The sequence below is a fragment of the Ornithorhynchus anatinus genome, chromosome X3 (assembly GCF_004115215.2).
Source record: "Ornithorhynchus anatinus isolate Pmale09 chromosome X3, mOrnAna1.pri.v4, whole genome shotgun sequence".
Classification (NCBI taxonomy): domain Eukaryota; kingdom Metazoa; phylum Chordata; class Mammalia; order Monotremata; family Ornithorhynchidae; genus Ornithorhynchus; species Ornithorhynchus anatinus.
In genome coordinates, this window is record NC_041751.1 from 23,248,850 (window position 1) to 23,271,695 (window position 22,846).

General features: G+C 51.6%; 1 protein-coding gene across 2 annotated transcripts in view; it reads right to left on the reverse strand.

The window, feature by feature from the left end:
* The window catches only part of ECPAS (Ecm29 proteasome adaptor and scaffold), a 110,774-nt gene that overhangs the window by 70,729 nt on the left and 17,199 nt on the right, over positions 1-22,846 (reverse strand). For both annotated transcript variants that reach the window (XM_029053692.2, XM_039910666.1), the window contains one exon: positions 4,459-4,589. In XM_029053692.2, coding sequence (XP_028909525.1) covers positions 4,459-4,589 — 131 coding nt within the window. The remainder of the gene's footprint in view (positions 1-4,458; positions 4,590-22,846) is intronic.

A 22,846-nucleotide genomic window follows, 5' to 3' on the forward strand; every position in this document is an offset into this window, starting at 1 on the left:
TTTGCCATTTTCCTCCAGGTCTTTAAGGCACAGATGTTGCCTCGATATATCATTTTCACTCTTTCCTACTGGTGGTTATCGCTTTTAAAGTCTCTCAACATAGAGCTGTCCTGAGTTTTTCAAAACAATGCCACACCGACAGCAAGATTCCATCCAAGCCTGTGAAATGTGGCTGAAAAGGCCTGGAGGTGACTGACACTCCTTTCCACACGTTGTACATGTAAAATTGTTCTTTCTGGCAATAATGAGTTGGCTTTTTTTTCCCCCGCAGCCTCCGCTTATGACGGATGCGATCCCATCAGTAGAATAGCTTCCTTCACCCCCTATCTCCTACAAACCACCGCCCGTTACCTTCCAGAGAGGAAACAAAGTGCATGGGAGACCCCTTCCCCTGACCGAGGATTTATTATATCTACCACGGCTAAAGCTAGCCACTACGGGAGTTAACTAGCCACCAACTTTTCAAGTCACGGCTTGAACATAACAGTACCCTAAATCCTGGAACCGCTTCACGTAACTACTTACGTAGCCATGGGAGATCTGAAACCCGTTAGGGAACTGTGGCCGTCGCGTCTTCAAATAGCCACCCCGGGACCCGGATTTTATCCTGACCTCCAATATATTAAAGCGGAGGCCCCTGACAAGCAAAGCGTTTCAAAAAAAATGAAATACTGAGGCACGGGGAGGGGTGAGTATCAAGTTCAACTTAAAAGGAGGTATCTACTGTCAACACAGAGATCGGCTATCTAAGTCCTTGGTATATTTATAAACAGAATTCTAAAGGCGGAGTCCTGGAACAGCCAGCAGATAGGGAAAGAAGCAATAGGAGTTTTAGACCTGTCTTTCTCAAAACAACGGAGCTTGCTGGCCGTGATCCTGGCAGGCTACCTTGAGAAAATTGAAAAGCGGTACATGCTGACAGATGGGGGGGTGGGGAGCTGGAAGAGGCCAAAAAAGGAATGAAGAGGTCAATTCACAGTAAAAAAGATATTGATTGGTATACATATGTACACACACATACACAGATATAATATCTAAATCATTTCGTGAAATGTCTAAGGGTCCAAATGTTAGGATACACGAAATGTGAGAGACAAAAACCTTGAAGCTCAAAATAAGTAGGAACACCTGGTAAACTTCATTTTACAGAAGAGAACTCTGGTAAGAAAAGGCTTCACACATCGTAGCACTGTAATAATAATAATGATGGTATCTGTTAAGCGCTTACTATGTGCAGAGCACTGTTCTAAGCGCTGGGGTAGATACAGGGTAAACAGGTTGTAATAATAATAATGTTGGTATCTGTTAAGCGCTTACTATGTGCAGAGCACTGTTCTAAGCGCTGGGGTAGATACAGGGTCATCAGGTTGTCCCTCGTGAGGCTCACAGTCTTCATCCCCATTTTCCAGATGAGGTAACTGAGGCCCAGGGAGGTTAAGTGACTCGCCCGCAGTCACGCAGCTGACAAGTGGCAGAGGCGGGATTCGAACCCATGACCTCTGACTCCCAAGCCCGGGCTCTTTCCACTGAGCTACGCTGCCTCTGCAGTTACAGAAGAGCATCCAACGCAATCTATTTTGAAAACTACTGATTTAATCGGAGTAGCTTCTTCCACTTGACTCCCCTTACAGCCAAATGGGATTTTTTTTTTTTTTAATCAGCTCGCTTTGCCAGTGACAAGGTATCCCCCAGCTGTCAAACTCTGGCTGCTGGAGAGCCCTGAAGAACTCTCCCCAACCCCATGGCTCTTTCATAGTGCTCTGGGGCTCTCCACACGGCTCAGGGTGGCCTCAGAAACCTTACTCCGGCTCACAGGTGCCCTAGAGGGACCAGAGACGAGCGGGGTACAACTTCCCGTTCAGGGATTCCCCAGCGGGTGGAACCTGGAAGATCCTGCGGGCCCGGGGGGGGGGCCTTCTCACGTTAAGTGGGTGAACGATAAGGGGAAAAAGAACAGGTAGGTCTTGGGAGGATCAGGGCGGGTCTTCCAAGGCAGTCCGGGGTACTTCTCTATCTGCAGGACTTACTGATGGGGACAACTACTCCCTTAAACGATCTGGAAGCCAGGTTTTCCTGCTAAAGGCAATTTATTAGCTCACTTTTAAATGATTTGTTCTTTCCCCTCTTTGAAACGTTAAGTACACAGTCGAGACAACGCAGTAAGGAATTTAGAAGCCTAGTGAACTGCCAAAATGCCGCAGCTGCATTTGGGAGGGTGGGAGAGAGAGCACGGAAAGTAATTTCCATCGGTGACCTGAAGGTTTAAAGAAGTTTTGGCATCAGAGCTGCCTCTACTTTTTAAGATAAAATTCTCACGAGGAAAACACACGCAGGAGGCGTATCTGTCCGTGGCTTTTTACACTTGCGTTCTTCATAACAACCTGAAAGGCTCCGATTGCAAAACTACTCCATTTTGTGAGACTCGTCCATATTTCAAAGTCAGTACGGTGCTCACGGCTAGCCGCCATTTCAGGAAAGTCCACTTTGCTTTGTGAAGAAATTGGGATTAGCTTAGGGAGTCGTCCCTATCTGCAAAGCAACACGGGCAACAACAAAGAGTGACACAAGTGCAGACAATAGAGGGAGAGAGAGGGAATTCACTTTTCTTCCCAACCAAAACGGGACCACCATTTCTCTGAGGTAACCTGACAACAAATAAAATACTTAACCTGCAAAAATCTTCTCCCAGCTAATGAAGCGGAGTGAATTTTCTCTTTGAAAAGAGTTCAAAACCCTGAAACGCTCGGTGAGACGCGCAGGTTTGGGCCCAGTGATGTTTCGGCAAGAGTCGAAAAAGCACCGACTCGGTCTCTGGTCCCCCCTTCCAGATTGGCTAGCGGTACACGATCCTTTAAAGTTCTGCTAGATCCGTCATCCATCGTGGACTGCTGGGCCCAAGATACTTTTTCGAAAATGCTAGGCCTGGAAGAAAAGGGGTGCCCAAGCCCAGCCAAATAGTTTGCCACCATATTCCCGGCTACGACCGGCACTGTTTGGCTGATGACTCCCGTAAGCTAACGGACGCCCAGCACCAAAGACCGCGGGTACATCGAATCCTTTCCTGCTCTCTGGCCCCACACCCTCCTAGTCTTCCCCTCTTCCCAAAGGCTTTCTACTCCCCTTCGCTGTACCTTTTAGCTCGGCCCACTCCCCTCTCCTGGATCCCCAGGGGTCGTCTAGTCCCGGTTCTGCCTGAGACTCCGGGCCTGCGAAAAGGACTGGATTATAGCGGTAGTCGTTCGGGCAGCACCATTCCCTCTCGCTCGTCCCTGTCAGTCACGTTCCCGCTGAGATACGGAGCACAGCGAGCGTAAGCTTATTCTTCAGCAGAGCTCGAGCTGCTAACTCGCTTTTCTCGGCCAAGGCCTCCCCACCCAACTCCGTGAGTTCCAGTGTCCGTTATATTGCCTCTGTCGTGGGGCGTGAGAGTAAAATACTTCGTTCCTTCCGTGCTCAAGTCCTCCGCCCCGGGACTGATTTTCAAGCGCTCAGTAAAGCGCTTCGGACCCATTTTCGGCCAAAGCGACGGCAGGGTTGGGCCCACGCTTGAGCACGGCTGCCGCTGCGGTCTCTGCCGGTGACCTCCCAGGATTCCTGCCGGGTCTGTCCATCCCGTGGACCAGCCGGGGTGGTCTGTCAGTCGGATGATGCAGCCACATCAGGCAGAACCGGGACCAGAACCAAGGTCTCCTGACTCTCGGCAGTGCTCTTCCCACTCTAAGCTTGTTACGGGCAGGGGACGTGTCTGTTGACTGTTGCGCTGTACTCTCCCAAGCGCTCCGCACGGGGTAAGCGTTCAATAAATACAACGAACGAACGACCGACGGCGAAACTACTGGCGGCTGAGGCCGTGAGGACGCCTCCCCTCTCCTGAGAGGGACAGACCAAGAAGAGACTGGGGGGAGAAAGAGAATCCAGGCCCCACTGCCCTCCGATCATCTTGCCCCGGTCTGTCCCCGTCCCGTGGCTTCGGCTGGCTGGGGAAGGGGCGGCCGTTCCGGCTACGATTAAAATTGAAACGAGGGGGGGGGGGGGGGGGGAACGAAAAACTACCAGAGCGGGTGGCAGGGAAGCCACCACGATCGAGGAAGGGCAGGGGAGAGGGACTCAATGTCGTTTCGACTTACCTGAGGTTCGGGCCATCGGGACTGGCGCTGAAAGGCCTCCCGACTAACAATGTCAGTGAACGATATATCCATTAATGATATAGACACTGTGGCAAGGAAAGGAGCTTGGCTGCACCCCGGGGTAAGCTTCTGCTCTGCCTGGAATGCAGCGGCCTGGCTTCCTGGTGAATGTAAACCCTAAAGGCCGCCTCGCAATACCGCGCTTCGCGTCGGCAGGGTAAACACTTGACTCGAAGACATCGCTTTCACAGCGCGCGTCAGTATGCCCAGGTGGTACGTACGACTTTCTCATTTGGTCAGTTACACCATCCCCCCGCCCCCCGCCACATACCTTTTTGCGTACTCCTTCCTGAGTACTAGATAACTTGAGCAGAACAGGAGGGAGGAATTTTGAAATAATACTCTGTAATTGCTCATCTGTTTCTGCATGGCCAAGTCGTAAGAAGACCCTCTCAAGCTGATCTGTAGTTGAAATAAAATAAAAAGCGAGAATTTAGCAAATCGTAGAGGATGCTCTTTCGAAAAGCACAAGCAGTTCAGTTGCTAATCGGCAACACCCTTGCATCGAAGAACCTTCGTTCAGCGTTTGAAGACACAGCCGATTGATAACGGTGCACATTTTCTTAGGCGTTTACAGCTAACGACTGAACAAAGGAAAGCTCTCCCAGCTACTTCTTCCTTACGAATTGTTCCGGACTGGTCATTAGACGACTACAACACGAGGCAAGGAACAAAATTACATCTTGTATATGAATTAGAATTGATAAGGCATTTTTAAAACGAAAAGCTTACTCCACCCTCAGAGGCATTTCAAACGCAATTTGAATCTCTTCCACCAAAGAGGCCTACACATTTTCCTATTCCTGATTCGGCCTCCCTCCTTTCGATATCGATCCTGGGTACTTAGCTTCTAGGAGCCTTTCGGCTTTCGCCAGAAGCCACGGTGGCTCGGCTCCCGGAATTATTCCACTCTTCCAGAGGTTTCTAAGAGGGTAGGAGATGTCTGAGAGCAAGATAAAGTTGATATTGACAATATTGGGTCGAAGCCCTTCTAGAAACATTTTAACTGCACTTCACAGGCACACGGTCCTTTAACCAAGGCAGCTACGGATATCATCTGACGGCATCTCCAAATATTGGCTTTCAGGCTCGTACCGGAAAAAGCAGGGTCGCCCCAGCTGGGAAAATCCCTCTAGGCAACTTGGTATTTTTAGGAGATGGAAACGAAGACACCAAAAATCGCTGTTCATATGTAAGGCAAGAGTTGCTGATAGAAGGAGGAAGAAGAGGAAGAAACTCCCCACTCACGGATAAAGCAGAACTGCTGACAAGGGAGGAACGGGGATGACGGCAGCGGTGGGAACGGGGAAGAGTCTGTATAAAACAGTATTTTGCAGGATGCTTAGGTTTTCGATCTGTCGTGGTAGCTTTCATTAGGTTGCTACGGTATGTACTGAGGACTGGGGAAAAAATACACTCGTAAGAAACAGACGTGGTCTCTGGCACCTAAGGGATGCACAGTTTAAGAATAAAAGGGGGGGGTGCGCAGCGGAGAGAGAAGGGACTGGCGAAAGATAAAGCAAAAACAAGAACAGCAGTAGGGCACTGTGGCTACAAGAACAGAGTTTCACCCCACACACAGCTCAGAGGCCACCGTGTAACGGTCCAGACGCCAAGAGAACATCAATCTCCTACGTCTCCCACCTCTGGTCACGTTCCCGCCCATAGGACAAGGGTGATGTCTTGGTGTCAGAAGTGGGATGAGGAAAGGAAACTTGATAGGCCATGATTTCAAAGAATGAGTAATAGCAATAGGCTTCGGGACATTGTTTGAATCTTTATAATGTTCGCTATCATTAATAGATAATTGGAAATTGATTTTTGGGGGGGGGGGGGCGGGGGAGGACGGAGAGAGCAAGTGGGCACAGTCAAGTCCTCTCATGGATTGTTCTCCGTGATGGCTGTTGGGTGCGGTCTTTTTGAAATGTGAAACTGGGGTGGCATATTTGACCCTCTGGATACTGCGGAACACACAAACATGCACAAAACAGCTACTGCCGGATATGAGAAAAGGGAGACGACATGCCTTCTGACATGAACTCTGCAAAGACATCCATTTCCACCTCCCCAGGTCTTCAGAAGGAAGGGAAACATAACCCTCAGTGCAAGATAGCGGTGTCGAACCTATTCCTCTCTCTTCTGATGCTTTGGTGGACGGAGAAGCAGCATGGCCTAATGGACAGCGCACAAGCCTTGGAGTCAGAAGGACCTGGGTTCTAATCCCGGCTCCACCACTCGACTGCTGTGTGACCTTGGACCAGTCAGTTCTCTGGGCCTCGGTTACCTCATCTGTAAAATGGAGGATAAGACCGCGAGAGCCCCACGTGGGACAGGGTCCGTGTCCAACCGGATCACCCCAGTACTTAGAACAGAGCCTAGCGTATAGTAAGTGCTTAAATGCAATTTTTTTTTTTAAAGAAAAGTGCGAATGTGGGCTCTCTGGAGGCTGTGGGAGCTGAAATCAGGTTTTGAAGGCTATCCACTAGAAAAGGGAACACGGTGGGGAGGATATTTTGTGAACGCTGGAACTAGATGGATCGTCTGCAAAGACGGAACTCATCTCTGGGCTAAGTCAAGGAGAGAGCACAAAGAATTGGAGGTGCAGGTATTGATAAGGGGTTGATAAGGGTGACGCCCGCCCTCTTGGACAACTGTAACCTGGAAGGACATGAGAGGACTGGTGGGGAACCTGTGGCTCCCGGGAGTGGGAGATAACGGACACGCAACTGACCTACCCAGTCGAGTCAGGGTCTAACATCTGGGTTTCTTCAGAGCACGTAGGTTGCTAGGGCACGGGGTCGGTTGGTGTTTCGCGAGAAACCGTCCTGGTCTACCTTTGGTGATCCGGTGTATATTACCCCACATTATCCCAGATCCGTGGGAAGGAAGGACCACACAACCCCAGACCCGACGTGGATGGACGGTAAGATGGACTCCCGGATTTGCTCATCCCAGACCGCTGAAAAGATGCGAGAGTTTCCAATCGAGAACCCCAACAGGTGACTTTCTAGCCCGGTGGCTCTTTGGGGCCTGTCCCCTCCCAAACGATCGATCGTATTTATTGAGCACTCACTGTGCTCGGAGCACTGTATCGAGCGCTTGGGAGAGTACAATACGACAGAGTTGACGATAGACACATTCCCCGCCCACAGCGAGCTCACAGTCTAGAGGTGGAGACAGACGTTAATATAAGTAAACAAATTACGGCTATGAATGTAGGTGCTGCGGGGCCGAGGGAGGGGTGAATAAAGGGAGCAGATCAGGGTGAGGCAGAAGGAAGAGGGAAAAGAGGAAACGAGGGCCGGGGCAGGGAAGGCCTCTTGGAGATGCACCTTCAATAAGGCTTTGAAGGCGGGGAGAGTAACTGTCCCATACGAAGAGGGAGGGAGTTCCAGGCCAGAGACAGGACGTGGCCGAGAGGTCGACAGCAAGATAAGTGGGACCGGGGTACAGTGGGCAGGTGGGCAATAGAGTGAAGTGTGCGGGCTGGGTTGTAGTAGGAGAGCAGCGAGGTGAAGTAGGAAGGGGGCAAGGAGATTGAATGCTTTAAAGCCGACGGTAAGGAGTTTCTGTTTGATGTGTAGGCGGATGGACACTGGAGCTTCTTGAGGAATGGGGAGACGTAGACTGAACATTTCTGTAGAAAAATGATCCGGGCAGCAGAGAGAAGTACGGACTGGAGTGCGGAGGGGGAGAGACGGGAGCCAGGGAGGTCAGCAAGGAGGCTGATACGGTAATCAAGGCAGGACAGAGTAAACGCTCGGATCAAGGAGGTAGCGGTTTGAACGGAGAGATTCAAAAGGACAGATTTTAGCAACGTTGTGCCGGTTGAACCGACAGGATTTAGTGACGGATTGAATGCGGAGATTGAACGAGAGAGGTAAGTCAAGGATAATGCCAAGGTTATGGACTGGGGAGACAGGAAGGATCACGGTGCTGTCTACAGGGACGGGCCACTCAGGGAGAGGACAGGGTTCTGCGCGGGTAGTTGAGAAGTTCCGTTTTGGACACGTTACGTTTGAGGTGTCGGCGGGACATCCAAGCAGAGAGATCCGGATGGCAGGAGGAAATGCGAGACTGCAGAGAGGGGAGAGAGCTCCAGGCTGGAGATGCAGATGTGGGAATCATCCTCGTAGAGGGGGTAGCTGAAGCCACGGGACCAAATGAGTTCTCCAAGGGAGTGGGTGTAGATGGAGATTAGAAGGGGACCCAGATCTGAGCCTTGAGGGACTCCCACAGTTAGAGGACGGAAGGCAGAGGAGGAGCCCGCAGAGGTGACTGAGACCGAGCGGCCAGACAGAGAGGAGAGGAACCAGGAGAGGAGAGCGTCAGCTCAGCCGAGTTAGGAGAGCGTTTCCGGGAGAAGGGGGCGAGCCCGGGGTCCGAGGGGGCGATAACTCTGTGACCTCTGAGACGAGGTTCCTGTGGGGTGAGCGGGAGGGAAGCCAGACTGGAAGGAGTCAAGGAGAGAATCGAAGGAGAGGAACTTGGGACTGGGTGTAGACAACTCGCTCAAAGAGTGTGGAGAGGAACGGTAGGGGGGAGATGGGGCAATAAGTGGAGGGAGCCATGAGGTCAAGGGAGACGTGGGCATGTTTTTTTTTAGGACGGGGAGACGTGGGCATGTTTGAGAGCAGTGGGGGGGAAGCCAGTGGAGAGTCAACAGGTGAAGATGGTGGACGGGGAGTGAAGAAGGGAGGGGACAAGTCTTTTGATAAGGGACAGAGTTAGATGGGCAGGGGAAGGGGGTGGATTTTGAAAGAAAGCAAGAGATCTCCTCTAGAGATACTGCTGGGAAAGATGGGAGGGTTGAAGGAGGGGAAGGAAGAGGGAGGGACTGGAGAGGAGCAGGGGAGATTTTAGGGAGATCTCGCCTGATTGAGAAAACTGAACCTATCAGGGAGGTGGCCAGGTCATTAGGGGCAAAAGATGGGGGAGGCGAGGGGACGGGGGGGGGGGGTTGAGAAGGGAGTTGAAGTGGCTGGAACAACTGGAGAGAGTGATGGGCACGGGTGCCAAGAAAAGCAGAGTGGCCTAGCGGAAAGAGCCTGGGCTGGGGAGTCACAGGTCGTGGGTTCCCAACCCGGCTCCGTCGCTAATCAGCTGTGTGACTTCGGGCAAGTCACTTCACTCCTCTGTGCCTCGGTTCCCTCATTTGTAAAATGGGGATGAAGACGGTGAGCCCCACGTGGGACAACCTGATTACCTTGTATCTACCCCGGCGCTTGGCACATAGCAACCACTTAAATACCGGCATCATCATTGTTAAAAATGGAGAGGGAATTCTGCCAGGTCCTCCCGGGCCTCACCACCCCCTAAAAATCTCAGCCCCCACCCTCGAAAGGAATAAGTCGGCACCTCTGGACTGGGGATTCTGTAATGTACTGCTGGCTCAAAGGATGCATCTCTAGTTCAATATTGGCAGCGCGGACTATTTCTGTACAAACACATCGGAAGCCGGTAGAGGGTCAAGCTGAATAAGCTTGCACAGAGGCCCCGTGTGCTCGCCCTCCTACCACTGACCTTGCTGAAGAGCTCCTCAGCTTTAGCTTCGGTCCCCCCAGGACGGGGTTTGGTTCCGACCCTGCAGGCGACAACTTGGTGAAAAGGCACGTGGGCCTTCATCAGATCATCGAGCTACAGTTTAAGTCAATCAGTGGTCTCTATTGCACGCGGACTGTGTGTGGAACGCTGTACTAAGCGCTTGGGAGAGTACACTACGGCAGAGTTGGTAGACACGTTCCCTGCCCACGGGGAGTTTAAGGGCAACTGGATGACCCCACAGGATAGTGAATGGCAGTCACTAGTTTTGTATTTCTTTTATGCCCTTCTGAGTCTAAAAAGTCTATAAATATAGATTATTATAGACTATTATAAATATATTATATATATATATATTATATATATATGAATATATAATATAGTGTCTCTGAGAGCAAAGGAGAGACTACTGCATTTTTCAGTCAGTTCTTGCCATATAGCCATTCACACAGAGAATCAAATCAAGTAAATTCAAACAACGCAATCGACTGTGAGCCCGTCGTTGGGCAGGGATTGTCTCTGTCTGTTGCCGAACTGTACGTTCCAAGTACTCGGTACAGTGCTCTGCACACAGTAAGCGCCGGATAAATACGACTGACTGAATGAATGCTAAGTATAAGGGCCAGAGAGCAGAGAGCTGACGAGATCTACCTCGCCACTAGGAAGTGATGAGCCAGGAGCATCTCTCCCCTACTTTTCTGAACCACAACCAAGCCTCCCCAGGGCAGGAGTGGCTACAAACAAGAGGCGGAGCCTGTCCCTAAGACGCCACGGAAGAATCTTCCGGGTCTTGGACGAGTTTCAAACTGTAAGCTACCAACTTCATTTGGTGTGATCCCTATTGCCCTCACCCAATTAAAGTGGATTTCAGCCATCTGAATAAGCAGCAGTTCAGCTCCCAGGTATATATCGCCATGATAGAAATGCTCTGCGACTGCTATTACAGAAGCAATTTGTTAAATGGGCAATTCTTCACGCATAAATACCGTGCTCTCCAATTTGATATGAGTCAACATCCACGCTGGGAAAAGGTTACTGCGAGTGATTTTTCTCCCTGCCTTTTCCTCCATTATTAAAGCATCATCCCCCTACAGATAGGAGCTACTCTTCTAGTCTGGCCGGTATTCTACTTTCAAATAAACCAGACAAGTTTGACAGCAGAAAGTGAGCGGAAGTATACCAAATTTCAGCTTCGAAAGAGAGATTTACCGGAAAATTTAGAAGCCCAACATTAGTCGCTATTTATGACCGACAGCAGGGGAAGACAATTATTTTGGTCTAATGGCCACTTACCAACTTGGCAAGGCCGTTGAGAGCTAGGAGAGGAGAATTTTAAGCCGCAGAGGAGGCTGTGCTCCGCCCGTGACGACTCCCAACTACCTCTGAGCCTGTCTTCGGTGCGGTCAGCAACCCCCACCTGCCGTCGCCCTTGGGGCCGCGGTACGCCGGGGCAACCGACGGGGCGGGTGGCGCTCCCAGGCAGTTAGGAGCCACCACGGGCAGAAGCACAGACACTTCCGCCACTCGATTCACTCTGTAGGCTGGAGCGAATGACTCCGGGGGTTATATTTTGCCCACCCACTGCTGGAAAGAGTTGCAACCTGAGTTGACAGCGGACGCCTAAGCCACCTCAGACTGGGAGCCCCTGGTGGGACAGGCGCTCTGTCCAATCTGCTTAGCTCCTATCTACCCCAGCACTTAGAACAGTGCTTGGCACATAATAAGCGCTTAAATTCTACACGTGCCTTAGCTTCTGCTGGACACGGGGACGGGCTGGATAGAATCGACCGGCCGGATGTAGTCCCTTGGCAGTATCTGCCCGTCCCTGGGGTTCAAGCTGCTTTCTCAATCAATCAGTGCTGTATTAAGTGCTCAACACACTTGATTTCTTCTGCAAAGAAACAGCTGGACCTTGAGAGAGGTTTAGGCTGGTCTGAGCAGGAGATGCCTAAGCCTCCGTGGAAATAAAGAGTAGGTAACAGCGTTAGTGGGTTTTTCAAGCTTACGCGCTTCTGGGCCGTGATCTCGAAGAGTACGTCGAGGCAAAGATAATGACGAGAAAAAAGCAAACAGCAAAGAATGAATAGATCGGGGGGGGGGGGGGAGGCATGGGAAATAAGTTCTTTATTTGACCCTCCTCTTAAAAGAAGACAACACACGGTAGTCTTATTTCTTTCTAGTCCTGAAATGAGAACTATGACAGATGCAACTGGCCGTGAAAACTTCACTGTAAGGTTGCGGAGGGTTACTTGTGACATTTTGCTATCTAAAGGACAGAAGGAATATAAATGGCATTCTTCAAATGGCAAATTTATTATTCCACCAGCTGAGAAGGGAAGGTGTGTGAGGGAGGAGATGGGGGAAGAGCGAGGCCCAGACAGGAAAGGGGAGTTCGCTTACTGGTCCCTAATTTGGCCAATGCAAGGGGTGCGGGGGAGACGCTCTACTCGGGGAATCCTAATGAAAGGTGTTGATCGAACTCATTCTCAGATCTACAGGCAAATGACAAATAAAAACTCCACCAGCTCTATCCTCCTTACATATCTGGTCTCTTCCCCTCGCACTCTTTGCTTCTCCCAGGCTTCTAGACTTCCCCCGTCTCCGACCCGTCGCCCCCGCTTTTCCCTTTAACTGAAACCCACTTCTCCTGTTGGCTCCCTGGTACCCCCTCCCCCTGGGAATCTGGAGCAGGGGCGAGAAACTGTCGCTCTTTAGCAACCCCGGAGTACCGTCCTCCGTAACCACTAACTCCAAGCAGCAGAGGAGGAAGGAAAGCACCCTTACATTCCTCTTCCACGGGGCCCTCTTTCCACACTTCCATCATTAAGATCACCCCCACACTCTAAATGAGCAGCTGGCATCCACGCCTACTGGTCTCCACCTGCTCCAAGATCAGGGACCACGTCTTATTGTTCTTGAGCTCTGCCAGGCTTCTAAATGCAGTGTTCTGCACACACCGGTGTTCTACGTACAGTTGTGTTCAATAAAACCAAGGGCTAGTCCCAAATACGTGGTGATGCAGAAAGACATTTAAATGTATTTTAGTACTGTACATTCTCTATTAAATTTAGCAGCCTAGAAGGAACGGTCCAAAAGAAGGCACGGAAAGGGATCGGGTGTTTGAAGAAAAAACAACACAATCCCTTGAGACCAAACGAGCAATGGGCAATGGCTTGAAAACGGCATCATGGGTTTCTCTGATGGCTGAACCAGAACCTTCCCCACGGATCAGGTTAGGCTAAAAAGGAAATTTATGCCTCTTTTTGAGAATGAGGAGGAGAGGGGACTATTAACCCCATTCCCCCTCCGCCCTCACTGGTTTGGGAGTCAGGAAAGAAGATATGGCAGCCGGGGCTGAGGACTGGCTCCTGGGCCCTGCTCACCCGATCCCCGCGTGAGGCCCGGATTAAACGTATCTGAAACTACTTGGAAGTGGTGAGATAACAGACACACCCCAAGCGCTTAGTACAGTGACTTGTGCACAGTAAGGGCTCAATAAATAGGACGGACTTGCAGACCCCGCAATACAGCTGGGCTACGTTCTTTAAAACGTGGCTGTGTCGCGTGGTACGCTTTCCTCTAAGGTAATTGGGTTCCGCTCCAGAAACAGCTCCAAGAAAGCCAAGCCCTAGAGATGAGTAAAAGATTCTACTGGAAATCCCTTTCCATCCTCCTCTCTTTCCCTCCCCCGCTACCGCCCAGTTTGTCTGTATTTGTTCGAACTTCAATCCCGACCTCCATCTCCTTTCCCGGGCTCCACCGCCCACCCCAGACCCGGCTATCGATACCAAGCGGGGAAAAGGAAGGGAAACTAAGTGTCTCGGACTGTTCTAAGTGCTGGCGTGGTAGCTACGAGATCGTCGGGTCCCACGTGGGGCTCACGGTCTAAGCAGGAGGGAGACCAGGTATTGGATCCTCTTTTTCTTTTTTTTTTGCAGACGAGGAAACGGAGGCCCAGAGAAGCTTAATGACTTGGCCATGGTCACAGAGCAGACGAGCGGCGGTGGCGGGATTAGAAGTCAGGTCCTCTGACTGCCAGACCAATGCTGCTGAAATGAGTTTAGGATGTGGAAATGGGGGGCTGCGAGGATGAGGGGAGACTGGGGGGGGGGGGAACAGAACGGCCAGAGAGAGGGGTTAGGAATGCCAGGGTTTGATTTGATAAGGGCTGATGTAGCTGCAGGTGGCGTGGGCTGCATGGATGGCCATCACCCGGGTATGCTTAGGGACAAGTAGTATTTTCTTAAAACAAGGCGACAGGGCAAGTCTCGAAACACTCCTCTAAATTCCTCTAAATTGTGATTCCTCTGAAGCACAAAATCTCCACCTACTTTAGGTCACATTTCACTGGGCGGCGGTATCCCTTTTGGGCAGCCGGCAGAAAAAACACACAACCCAGTTACCATTATATGAACCATATTCTTTTCCCTTATATTTGGCAAGGACGGGCATGCACTGGGAATAACCTTCAACGGAGACGTTCCAACGGAACTCTAGAAGTCCACGGAACGGGTCTTTTCATTAATTGCTTCTCCCAAACACAAAACGTTCCGATCATCGCCGGGAATAAAAAGCCACCCGCATCCTTGAAAGAACAGGCCTGGAGGCAATCGGTCGACAGTGAGCCAATCTCCTAAATCTAACACGATTTGTTCAGGGACTTTGGAGGTTTGGGAAAAGGGCGATAATGTTTGTTTTTGTAGAGTAATGCTCTCGTTTCGAAATATCTGAGAGGAACTAATGTCGTCTGCAATTTTTCTTCCCCAAGCTCTCATTTCATTTTGAAGCCGCTCGCCAGAAGAGAGGGAGGAATCGGACACCAGGCAGCTACGTGGTTAGCTGAGGGCCCGTTTGATTCCGTTAGACTGTTTAAGCTCCTTGAGGGCAGGGAGCATACGTCTTGCTTCCCTGCTACACTCCCGAGTGCTCGGTACGGTGCTCCGCACACGGGAACTCAGATACTACTGACTGCGGCGACGGGCAAGAGAACCCAGAGCTTGAAGCGTGAGGGTCTATCGACTAGCATTCTCCGCATTGACGCCTCACCCCCGTTCCGCAGCACTATCTTCAGATCGCCTCTCTAAAACTCTGGGAGCGGGCTGGGGTGGAAAGAGCGCTCACGCAGCCTACCCACGCTCACCCAGCCTCCCCGCGGAGGACCTCAACTACGGGGAAAACGGGCCCTACGGCTCTAACCGCCGGCTGTCTCGACTGCAGCCAGCCTCAGTCCCGTCGCCCTCGGGAGAATGATATTATTATGGATAACAGGCTCTCGCCCACCCTACCTGTACAGGCTCTACCCTCACGAGCTCTGAAATCCGGGCCCGTCCCGTCACACCTCTTCAGAACACCTGTCCCCCCGCCTTTTTCCCCTCCCTTCCCCTCTGCTTCACTCTCCCCTCTTCCCTATCTTACAACAAACTCTTCAACCCCACTGTACCATCCAGCTACCGGCCCGTCTCCCCGGCCCCGTTCCCGGCTACACCCCTCACAGGAATTACCGACATTCCCCGCCTCCACTTCCTCTTGTCCACCTCCCTCCTCGACCCTCTACAATCCAGCTTCCACCCCCTTCATTCCACTGAAATCGCTCTCTTCAAGGTCACCTATGATTTTTTTTTTTTTTGCCAAATCTAGTCGGTTCTCTCCCGTCCTAATCCTCCTCGACTTCTTGGCTGCCCTGACACCGTGGCCCGCCCCTTCGTCTTGAAAACACGGTATCCGAACTGGGTCTCCGACAGCCCACCTCTCTGGCGGTTTCTTCTCCGTCTCTTTCACCCAACCTCTCTCCTCCCCTACAGCCTTGCATCTCCTCCCGCTTCCCGGATATCTCTACGTGGATGCCCTTGCTATGACCTCAAGCTTTCACCACTTCCAAACCTAAACTCTTCTTCCCTCCCAAATCCTCCGTTCCTAATTTTCCCTAATCACCTACTACAATTATCGCCCAACAGTTCACTGCTACGATGACGGCGTCTCCCTCGGGAAAGGACGGAAGGGTCTCGGTCAAGTCGGGGATCTGAGGCTTAACACCGGCACGAAGGAACGGATTACAGGCTAACGGGATGAGCGGTACCACCTGCGCTTCCTGCTGGGACAGTGGAGGCAAAGAAGGGGTAGGTGGGCGGGGCTTCGGCATCGCAAATCGCCCACACGAACCTCACGCACCAAGTTCCCGCAGATGCGACCGCGGCACGGTGCCGATGCTGTCCTAACACCACAGGCCGGCCAGGGATCGCCACGGGAGCTGCCTCAAAAACTGCACCGCCCACACCCGCCAGCTTCCCCCCCCCCCCATACACCCCAGTGGTACTTATTAAGCGCTTACTACGTGCCAAGGACACTGTATTAAGCGCCGGGGTGGATACGAGCTAACTACACAGGACACGGCCCACGGCCCACTCGGAGCTCACGGTCTTAATCCCCATTTTACAGACGAGGGAACCGAGGCACGGAGAAGCGAGGCGACCTGCCCCAGGTCACCCAGCGGACGACAGAGCTGGGATTAGAAGCCAAGTCCTACTGGCTCTCAGGCCCACGCTCAATCCACTAGGCCACACCGCTTCTCTCTTTTCAGGATTCCTGCTGAGCCTGTCCACACGCGAGGGGTCCTAGGTGGTTCTTCAGTCAGTAATGACCTGCCGTCACCCAGGCTCCTGGCACGTTCGACCCGGCAAAGCGTCAGTGGCTGACGACCCGAGTCTGCTCCGCTACCGCAACGCTGGAGAGATGACCTTGCCGTACTCACAGCCCTGACCGTTTCCCAGTTGACAGCTCCTCCGAGATTTGAGGTTCTCTGATCTCAAAGATTTACAGCTTGGGTTCCCTGCTCTAATCGGGCTGCTGGGATGATGGTACGCACACCCGATTCTCTGAGAACACGGGAGTTGCATTCTTGCACGACTCCTAATTAAGGAAAACTCACGCTGAAGTACCCGCCCTGTTCGATGGCACGCACGCAACGCCTTTCTTCTGACACCTCAAAGCACGGTTTCCAACGGGGTCGCCACGTCAGACAGACGTTCCCTAATTCCCTGACGACGTTCTAGCCAGAGCACACATTCTGGTGGAACTGAATGTACAAGCAGAGAGAGAGAGACTGTTCAGCCTCTAACACAGGCTCTTCCTAAACCCAAGGAAACGTCAAGGGATTTCAAAGCTAACAGCACAAGCAAACTAGCTGCAGCGGCTACTCTGGAATGCGATTATTCCACATGCCGGCCGGCCAATATCTAAGCCAGGATCCTCCTGGAGGATGCTCTCCCAGATCTTCTATCTACCCCAGAGCTTAGCGCACTGCTTGGCACAGAGTAAGTACTTATCACATCACTACGATCATCGCAGTGTGGGGCTCAGACCAGACCATTACGCCTCTTGTGCCCCGTTAACTGAACAAATGATAGAGAAGCGTGGGGAACATCATGCCCGCCTCAAGGTGTTTAGAGATCTCCCAAAAGCATCTGACACCATCAGCAAACCTGGACTCTAGCAACCATTAAACGAGTTTAAGCTGCCGTGAAGAGTTTATCGAGAGCCTCCAGTTATTCCCCAGTGATAGGCCCCAACATTTCACAATTGAAAGGGCCTTGTCTGACTAAAAGCAGTAGAGTAGCATCTCATTCCAATGATCCCAGGCAGTCAAATCTGAGAAAACAGGCAGGAGAAAAAATAAAAATAATCTGGCAAGTCTGGAATTCGCCTAGGAAGAAGTTAAAATAATCCTCAAGATGGAAATATTCTAAAATAATCGTAGAAAATCCTCGAATGATTCTAAGAGGAACCGCTGGTCAACAACCAAAAAGCCATACGGGTTACGAAAGGCTTTTGAGAATCAGCAAGATTGACAGCCTGAAAAAACCCACCGGGATTATGTACCAGTTTACGCCCAGTAAACCCTACACAATTCAGATTCTCCATCAGTGACCCGAAGTAGAATGCCATCACTGCAGTTTGCCACCAAAGTAGAATAGGTTCTTTTAGCAACTGACCTATAACCAAAAAAGCCAACCTCAGCACATCCCTTTGGGAAGCTAAGGGACGACGCGATCATCGACCCTCAAACGACAACGGAGGTCTGGAGAACAGCAGTAGCGTACGGCCTTCCGCACGCCTGCGAATACAGAAGCCGCATCAGATTTCTAGTCCGTTCCATCAGTGTGGCGCTTTGCGCCAAGCTCATCAAATGGCAATGCGAGATCATGAACAAGAAGATTTTGGAGCCCGGTCGGTTCGGCGGCATGAAAGCAGCGTCCATTCCCGCGAAGGTTCCTGGGGAGGGGAGGGGGTGCTCGTGAGGAGAATGGACGGTAGCGGGGGATTCGAGCGGCGGACGTACGGTGAGCTGAAGTGGGAAAATTGAAGCGGAGGACGGACGGAGGCAGCGCGGCCTAAAGGACAGAACACGGGACCGAGAATCAGGAGATCTGGGTTTGCGTCTCAGTTCTGCCACCGACCCACTGCGTGACCTTGGTTAAAATCACTTCACTGGGCCTTAGTTTCCTCATCTGCAAAACGGAGATAAGACCGACTCTGAGCCTCACGTGGGAGGGTCACATTTCATGACCTTCTCTCCACCCTGGGGCTCAGAACATTAAACGTCATAATCATTACTATCATTAGCTACACGCCGAAGGAGAATCATAAAAAAAGAACGCCGAAGAGTCTGGCGACAACAGCAGCTGATAGAAATGGGTGGCTCTTAGAAGACCGTGATAACAAAAGGCAGAATCGAAAAACGGCCGGGTACTGCGGGAAGCAAACGCAAGGCTGGAGCAAAAAGAAATCTTCAAACGCATTGTGTAGGAGGAGATGGCTGCTTCCAGGGATGCGGTTCTGGCGTCCAGTCCCATTCACACAGTGGAAGAAAACCTCGCTCTCAGTGAGGTTAAACCCCACGAGACGGTACGGTATATACGTAAGGCATTTGTAAACCGCTTAATTCCTAGGGCTAGTAAAGGGGGAGGAACACAGCACTTCTTCCCCGCCTCCGGCAGCTCCGGGATCCCCAAAGCGCCAGGAACCGAGCTAGGGAGGAGGAAGGGTGACCGCGGCCTTCGCCCCGTCGCTCCGCCGTGGCCCCCGTCGCTCCGCCGTGGCCCCCGGGGCGGAGAGGAGCCCCCGCTGGGCGAGGGGCTGGCTCAGCCCTCAAACGAGGTCGAGACAAATTTCAAAAAGCGGCACCGGGTTGGGGGAGAAGAGCAAACGGGAGGGGGAACTCCCGCCTGTTCGGGGACTTGGGCACAAATTTAAAGAGAGCGTGCCAGCTGTCACCAGAGAGGACTGACATGGCGCAGTGGAAATATCCCGGGCCTGGGAGTCGGGAGGTCAGGGGTTCTATTCCCGGCTCCGCCACGTGTCTTCTGCGTGACCTTGGGCAAGTCGCTTCGCTTCTCTGGGCCTCAGTGACCTCATCTGGAAAACGGGGATTGAGGCTGTGAGGCCCAGGTGGGTCAGGGACCGCGTGCAACCCGATTCGCTTCTATCTACCCCAGCGCTTAGTACAGTGCCCGGCACATAGTAAGCGTTTAACAAAAATACCACTGTTATTATTATTATAAATCCATTTTACTTCAGATGAATTAGAAGTCAGCTACTCCTCGGACAATATAAGTGCATTAATGTAATCTCTGACTGAGTACAGAATTCTAGATTTCACTATAACCAAGGTCAAATACCCTCTCTCCCATTCATCACACTGTTCCTACGAGAAAATTCCGACCGAGGTTTGACCTACGATAGTTTTGAGGGTCAAAACCGGTCGTAAATCCGAGAACTGCCTCTAAGGGTTTCAAATTGGCTTACTCCACCTTGCTAGTCCTCGGTTTGATTTAGCCGTGACCCAGTCCGGAGAGGCTTACCGATCACCCGATTTGAGCGGGAGCCGCAAGGAGCAAGAAATAAATGGTTCGACTCCAGGGTGCCCCTAAACACCTGCTTTTACGGATAATAAAAGAGCACTAGAATTCAGTCGATTCTCAGGCACGCCTCTGGAAATGCTTTCTAAGGTATAAAAGTAAACTGGCCTAAGAACTCTGATGATACAGGATTTGAGATAAGAAGAACTTCGGACAGAATCATACTTCAAGTACAGGGAAGAGCTGCGGGTGTCTCTAATTGCAGCAAACAACACGCCTGATGGGAAATCTGACGTTTTTACTCTCTGCTCTGGCTATTTGGTTGGAGGGAACCTGGGAGGAGAACATCTGAAGAGATTTATGGCAGTGACTCTCAACAAAACCAACAATAAAGGTAGCTATTGATTTCCGATGTAAGGAGAGAAATGGGAAACAAACAAACAAACCGAAAAAAAAAAAGAGTTCACTTGTTCCCATTTCCAGAGGTGATCTGTATTATTTCTGTCTGTTCCACCCTAAGCCTGTTCAAACCCTGAATTTTAAAGAGATTTACCAGCATGGCAGGCTGGCGTGGCTGACATTTTAAAGGGAACACGAACCCTCTGAGTAGCTGCCGGGCAACTGTGGCTTCCCGGGCCAACCACATAGATTGGTCATCCCGTTGGCCAAGGTCCCCGCGAATCTATCGGACTACAAATCCCAGATGCCTTCCCCTGACCACCCCACTGAGAGAACGACAAGATCTTCTCTTAGCTGGTGCGATCTCAGAGTTCGCTGGTTGCCGCCAGCCATTTGGAAAACCAACACTTCCAAGCAGAGAGAGAACGATTTCATCTGGGGTTCACGGGGAAGTCTGCCCAAGCCTACCTGAACCTAACCGGAAAAGATTCTGTGCCGGCCCAGCCCAATCCTCCAGTCTTGCATCCTCTGTGGGTCACACGCGCTAGCCCGAGCCCAGGCAGGACTCCACCGGACGGTCCAGGGCCAAACCAACACACCCCATCCCGCTCCCCTGCACCATCTCCAAGTGGTACTGGAAGAAGCGGTTGGGAAAATGGCAGGGGAGACCGTGACTCGCCACATCTTCAAAGCCCTTCTGAAATCCCAACTCCTCCAGGAGGCCTTCCCTGATGCGATTTCTCATGTCCCCACCTAGAATCTCCCCCAACTGCCATTTCAGCACTTCTGCATCACATCTCTTCATTCTGCTGTACTCTCCGGAGCACTGACTAAAGTGCGCTGCACACAGTCCGTGCTAGAATGCTACCGATCGAGATCCTGCTGGTTCTTTCTACGCCCCATTTCCCGGATCCGCTGCTTCCTCTCCGACCAGACCACCACCACCCTGGTACAAGCTCGGGTCATGAGGTCATGGGTTCGGATCCCGGCTCAGCCACTTTTCAGCTGTGTGACTTTGGGCAAGTCACTTCACTTCTCGGTGCCTCAGTTCCCTCATCTGTAAAATGGGGATGAAGACTGTGAGCCCCACGTGGGACAACCTGATTCCCCTGTGTCTACCCCAGCGCTTAGAACAGTGCTCGGCACATAGTAAGCGCTTAACAAATACCAACATTATCATATTACAGCCGGACAATTCTATCGGCCTCCTTGCTGGTCTCCTTACCTCCACCCTCTCTCCCCTCCAACCCATACGCTGCGCTCCTTCAAGAACGATCTTCTCTGTCGCTTAGGCCTCTCCTCAAAACCTTTCATGGGCTTCCTGTGTCTCTCTACATTAAAAAAAATAATAATAATTCCTCAATCTGCTGCAAGTATCTCCACCAGATGTCCACATTACGTATCTGCTCTCTTCACCCACTATTCCCCAACTAGCTCTCTTCACTCCTACCAAGCCAACCTTCCAGTTGTTCGCTTGACTGCCCGGCCTCTATCCCTCGGCTCACGCCGTTCCCTTGGTTTGCAACTCCCTCCCTTCCCAAATCCGACGGACCCCAGCTCTCCCCACTTCGAGACACCCTCCTGAAAATCTCGCCTCCTCCAACAAGCCTTCCTCGATGAATTTTCCAGCGCCCCAAGTTGTATAAACCCATCAGCCAACTGTGGTACTTAGGAACTTAATTACAACCACTGTGAGCCCATCAGCGGGCAGGGGCTGTCTCTATCTGTTGCCGAATTGTACATTCCAAGCGCTCAGTACAATGCTCTGCACATAGTAATTGCCCGATAAATATGACTGAATGAACCACCTTCAGTGCCCTTGTATGTTTAGTCAGATGTACAGGTAATTATTTAGACGACTCCCGGAAACCTCCTGTGGAAATACAGAATAAAGAAGTGTGAGGTTTTCTGCCCCGAAGTGTCTGGGGCAGTAAGGGAAGAGGTGTGGTGGGCTGTGAGGTGAAAGGTAGGTGGTGGTTTGGGAAGGAAAAAAAAGCATTCCATTTTTGCCACCATTTTCTGGAGGGCGTCACACTGGGCACTGTAGGGTGTTATCGAAAGAGTATACACAAATTACTTAATTGCAAGAGTAGTTCTCTGACCCGTGACCCCATGTGCTATACGGCTTCCAGGTCACTTCACCTCCTGGCCAGTCTGACTTTCGAGATCACCTTATAATTACGATCTAACATCGTGGCACTTCAACGTGCCCTGGGCCAGAGACTCAGACCCAGATCTAGAGAGATCCAGGTGCAGATCTAGGCGGCGGAAGGGCAGCAAGCAAGTTAAGACCTCTCTGTGTTTGGGTTCCCACCCTCCCCGCAGCCTCCGGGCCCTTCCACCGGCCTGGCCCAGAAATGGGGGTGGCCACGTAAAAAGCGTACAGGTCTGGGAAGCGCGACACCTGAGTTCGAATCCTGGCTCCACCACTTGCCTGCTCCGTGACCTTGGGCCAGTCGCTTGACTTCTCTGTGTGATGATGATGGTATTTCTTAAGCGCTTACTACGGGCCAAGCACTGTCCTGAGCCCCGGGGTAGATACAAGGTCATCAGGTTGTCCCAGGTGGGGCTCACAGTTTTAGTCCCCATTTTACAGATGAGCTAACTGGGGCCCAGAGAAGTTAAGTGACTCGCCCAAGGTCACACGGCAGACAAGTGGCGGAGCCGGGATTTGAACCCACGACCTCTGCCTCCCAAGCCCGCGCTTTCTCCACACGGATCTGATAACACTGCCTCTGCCCCAGCGCTCAGCAAATAGTAGGTGCTTAACAAAAACAAACCATCATCTGTCAATAAGCCTGCCCCCGGCCCCTGCTCTTAATTTCCTCACTGACATGGGACAGAGTATGCGTTTTCGACATTTAG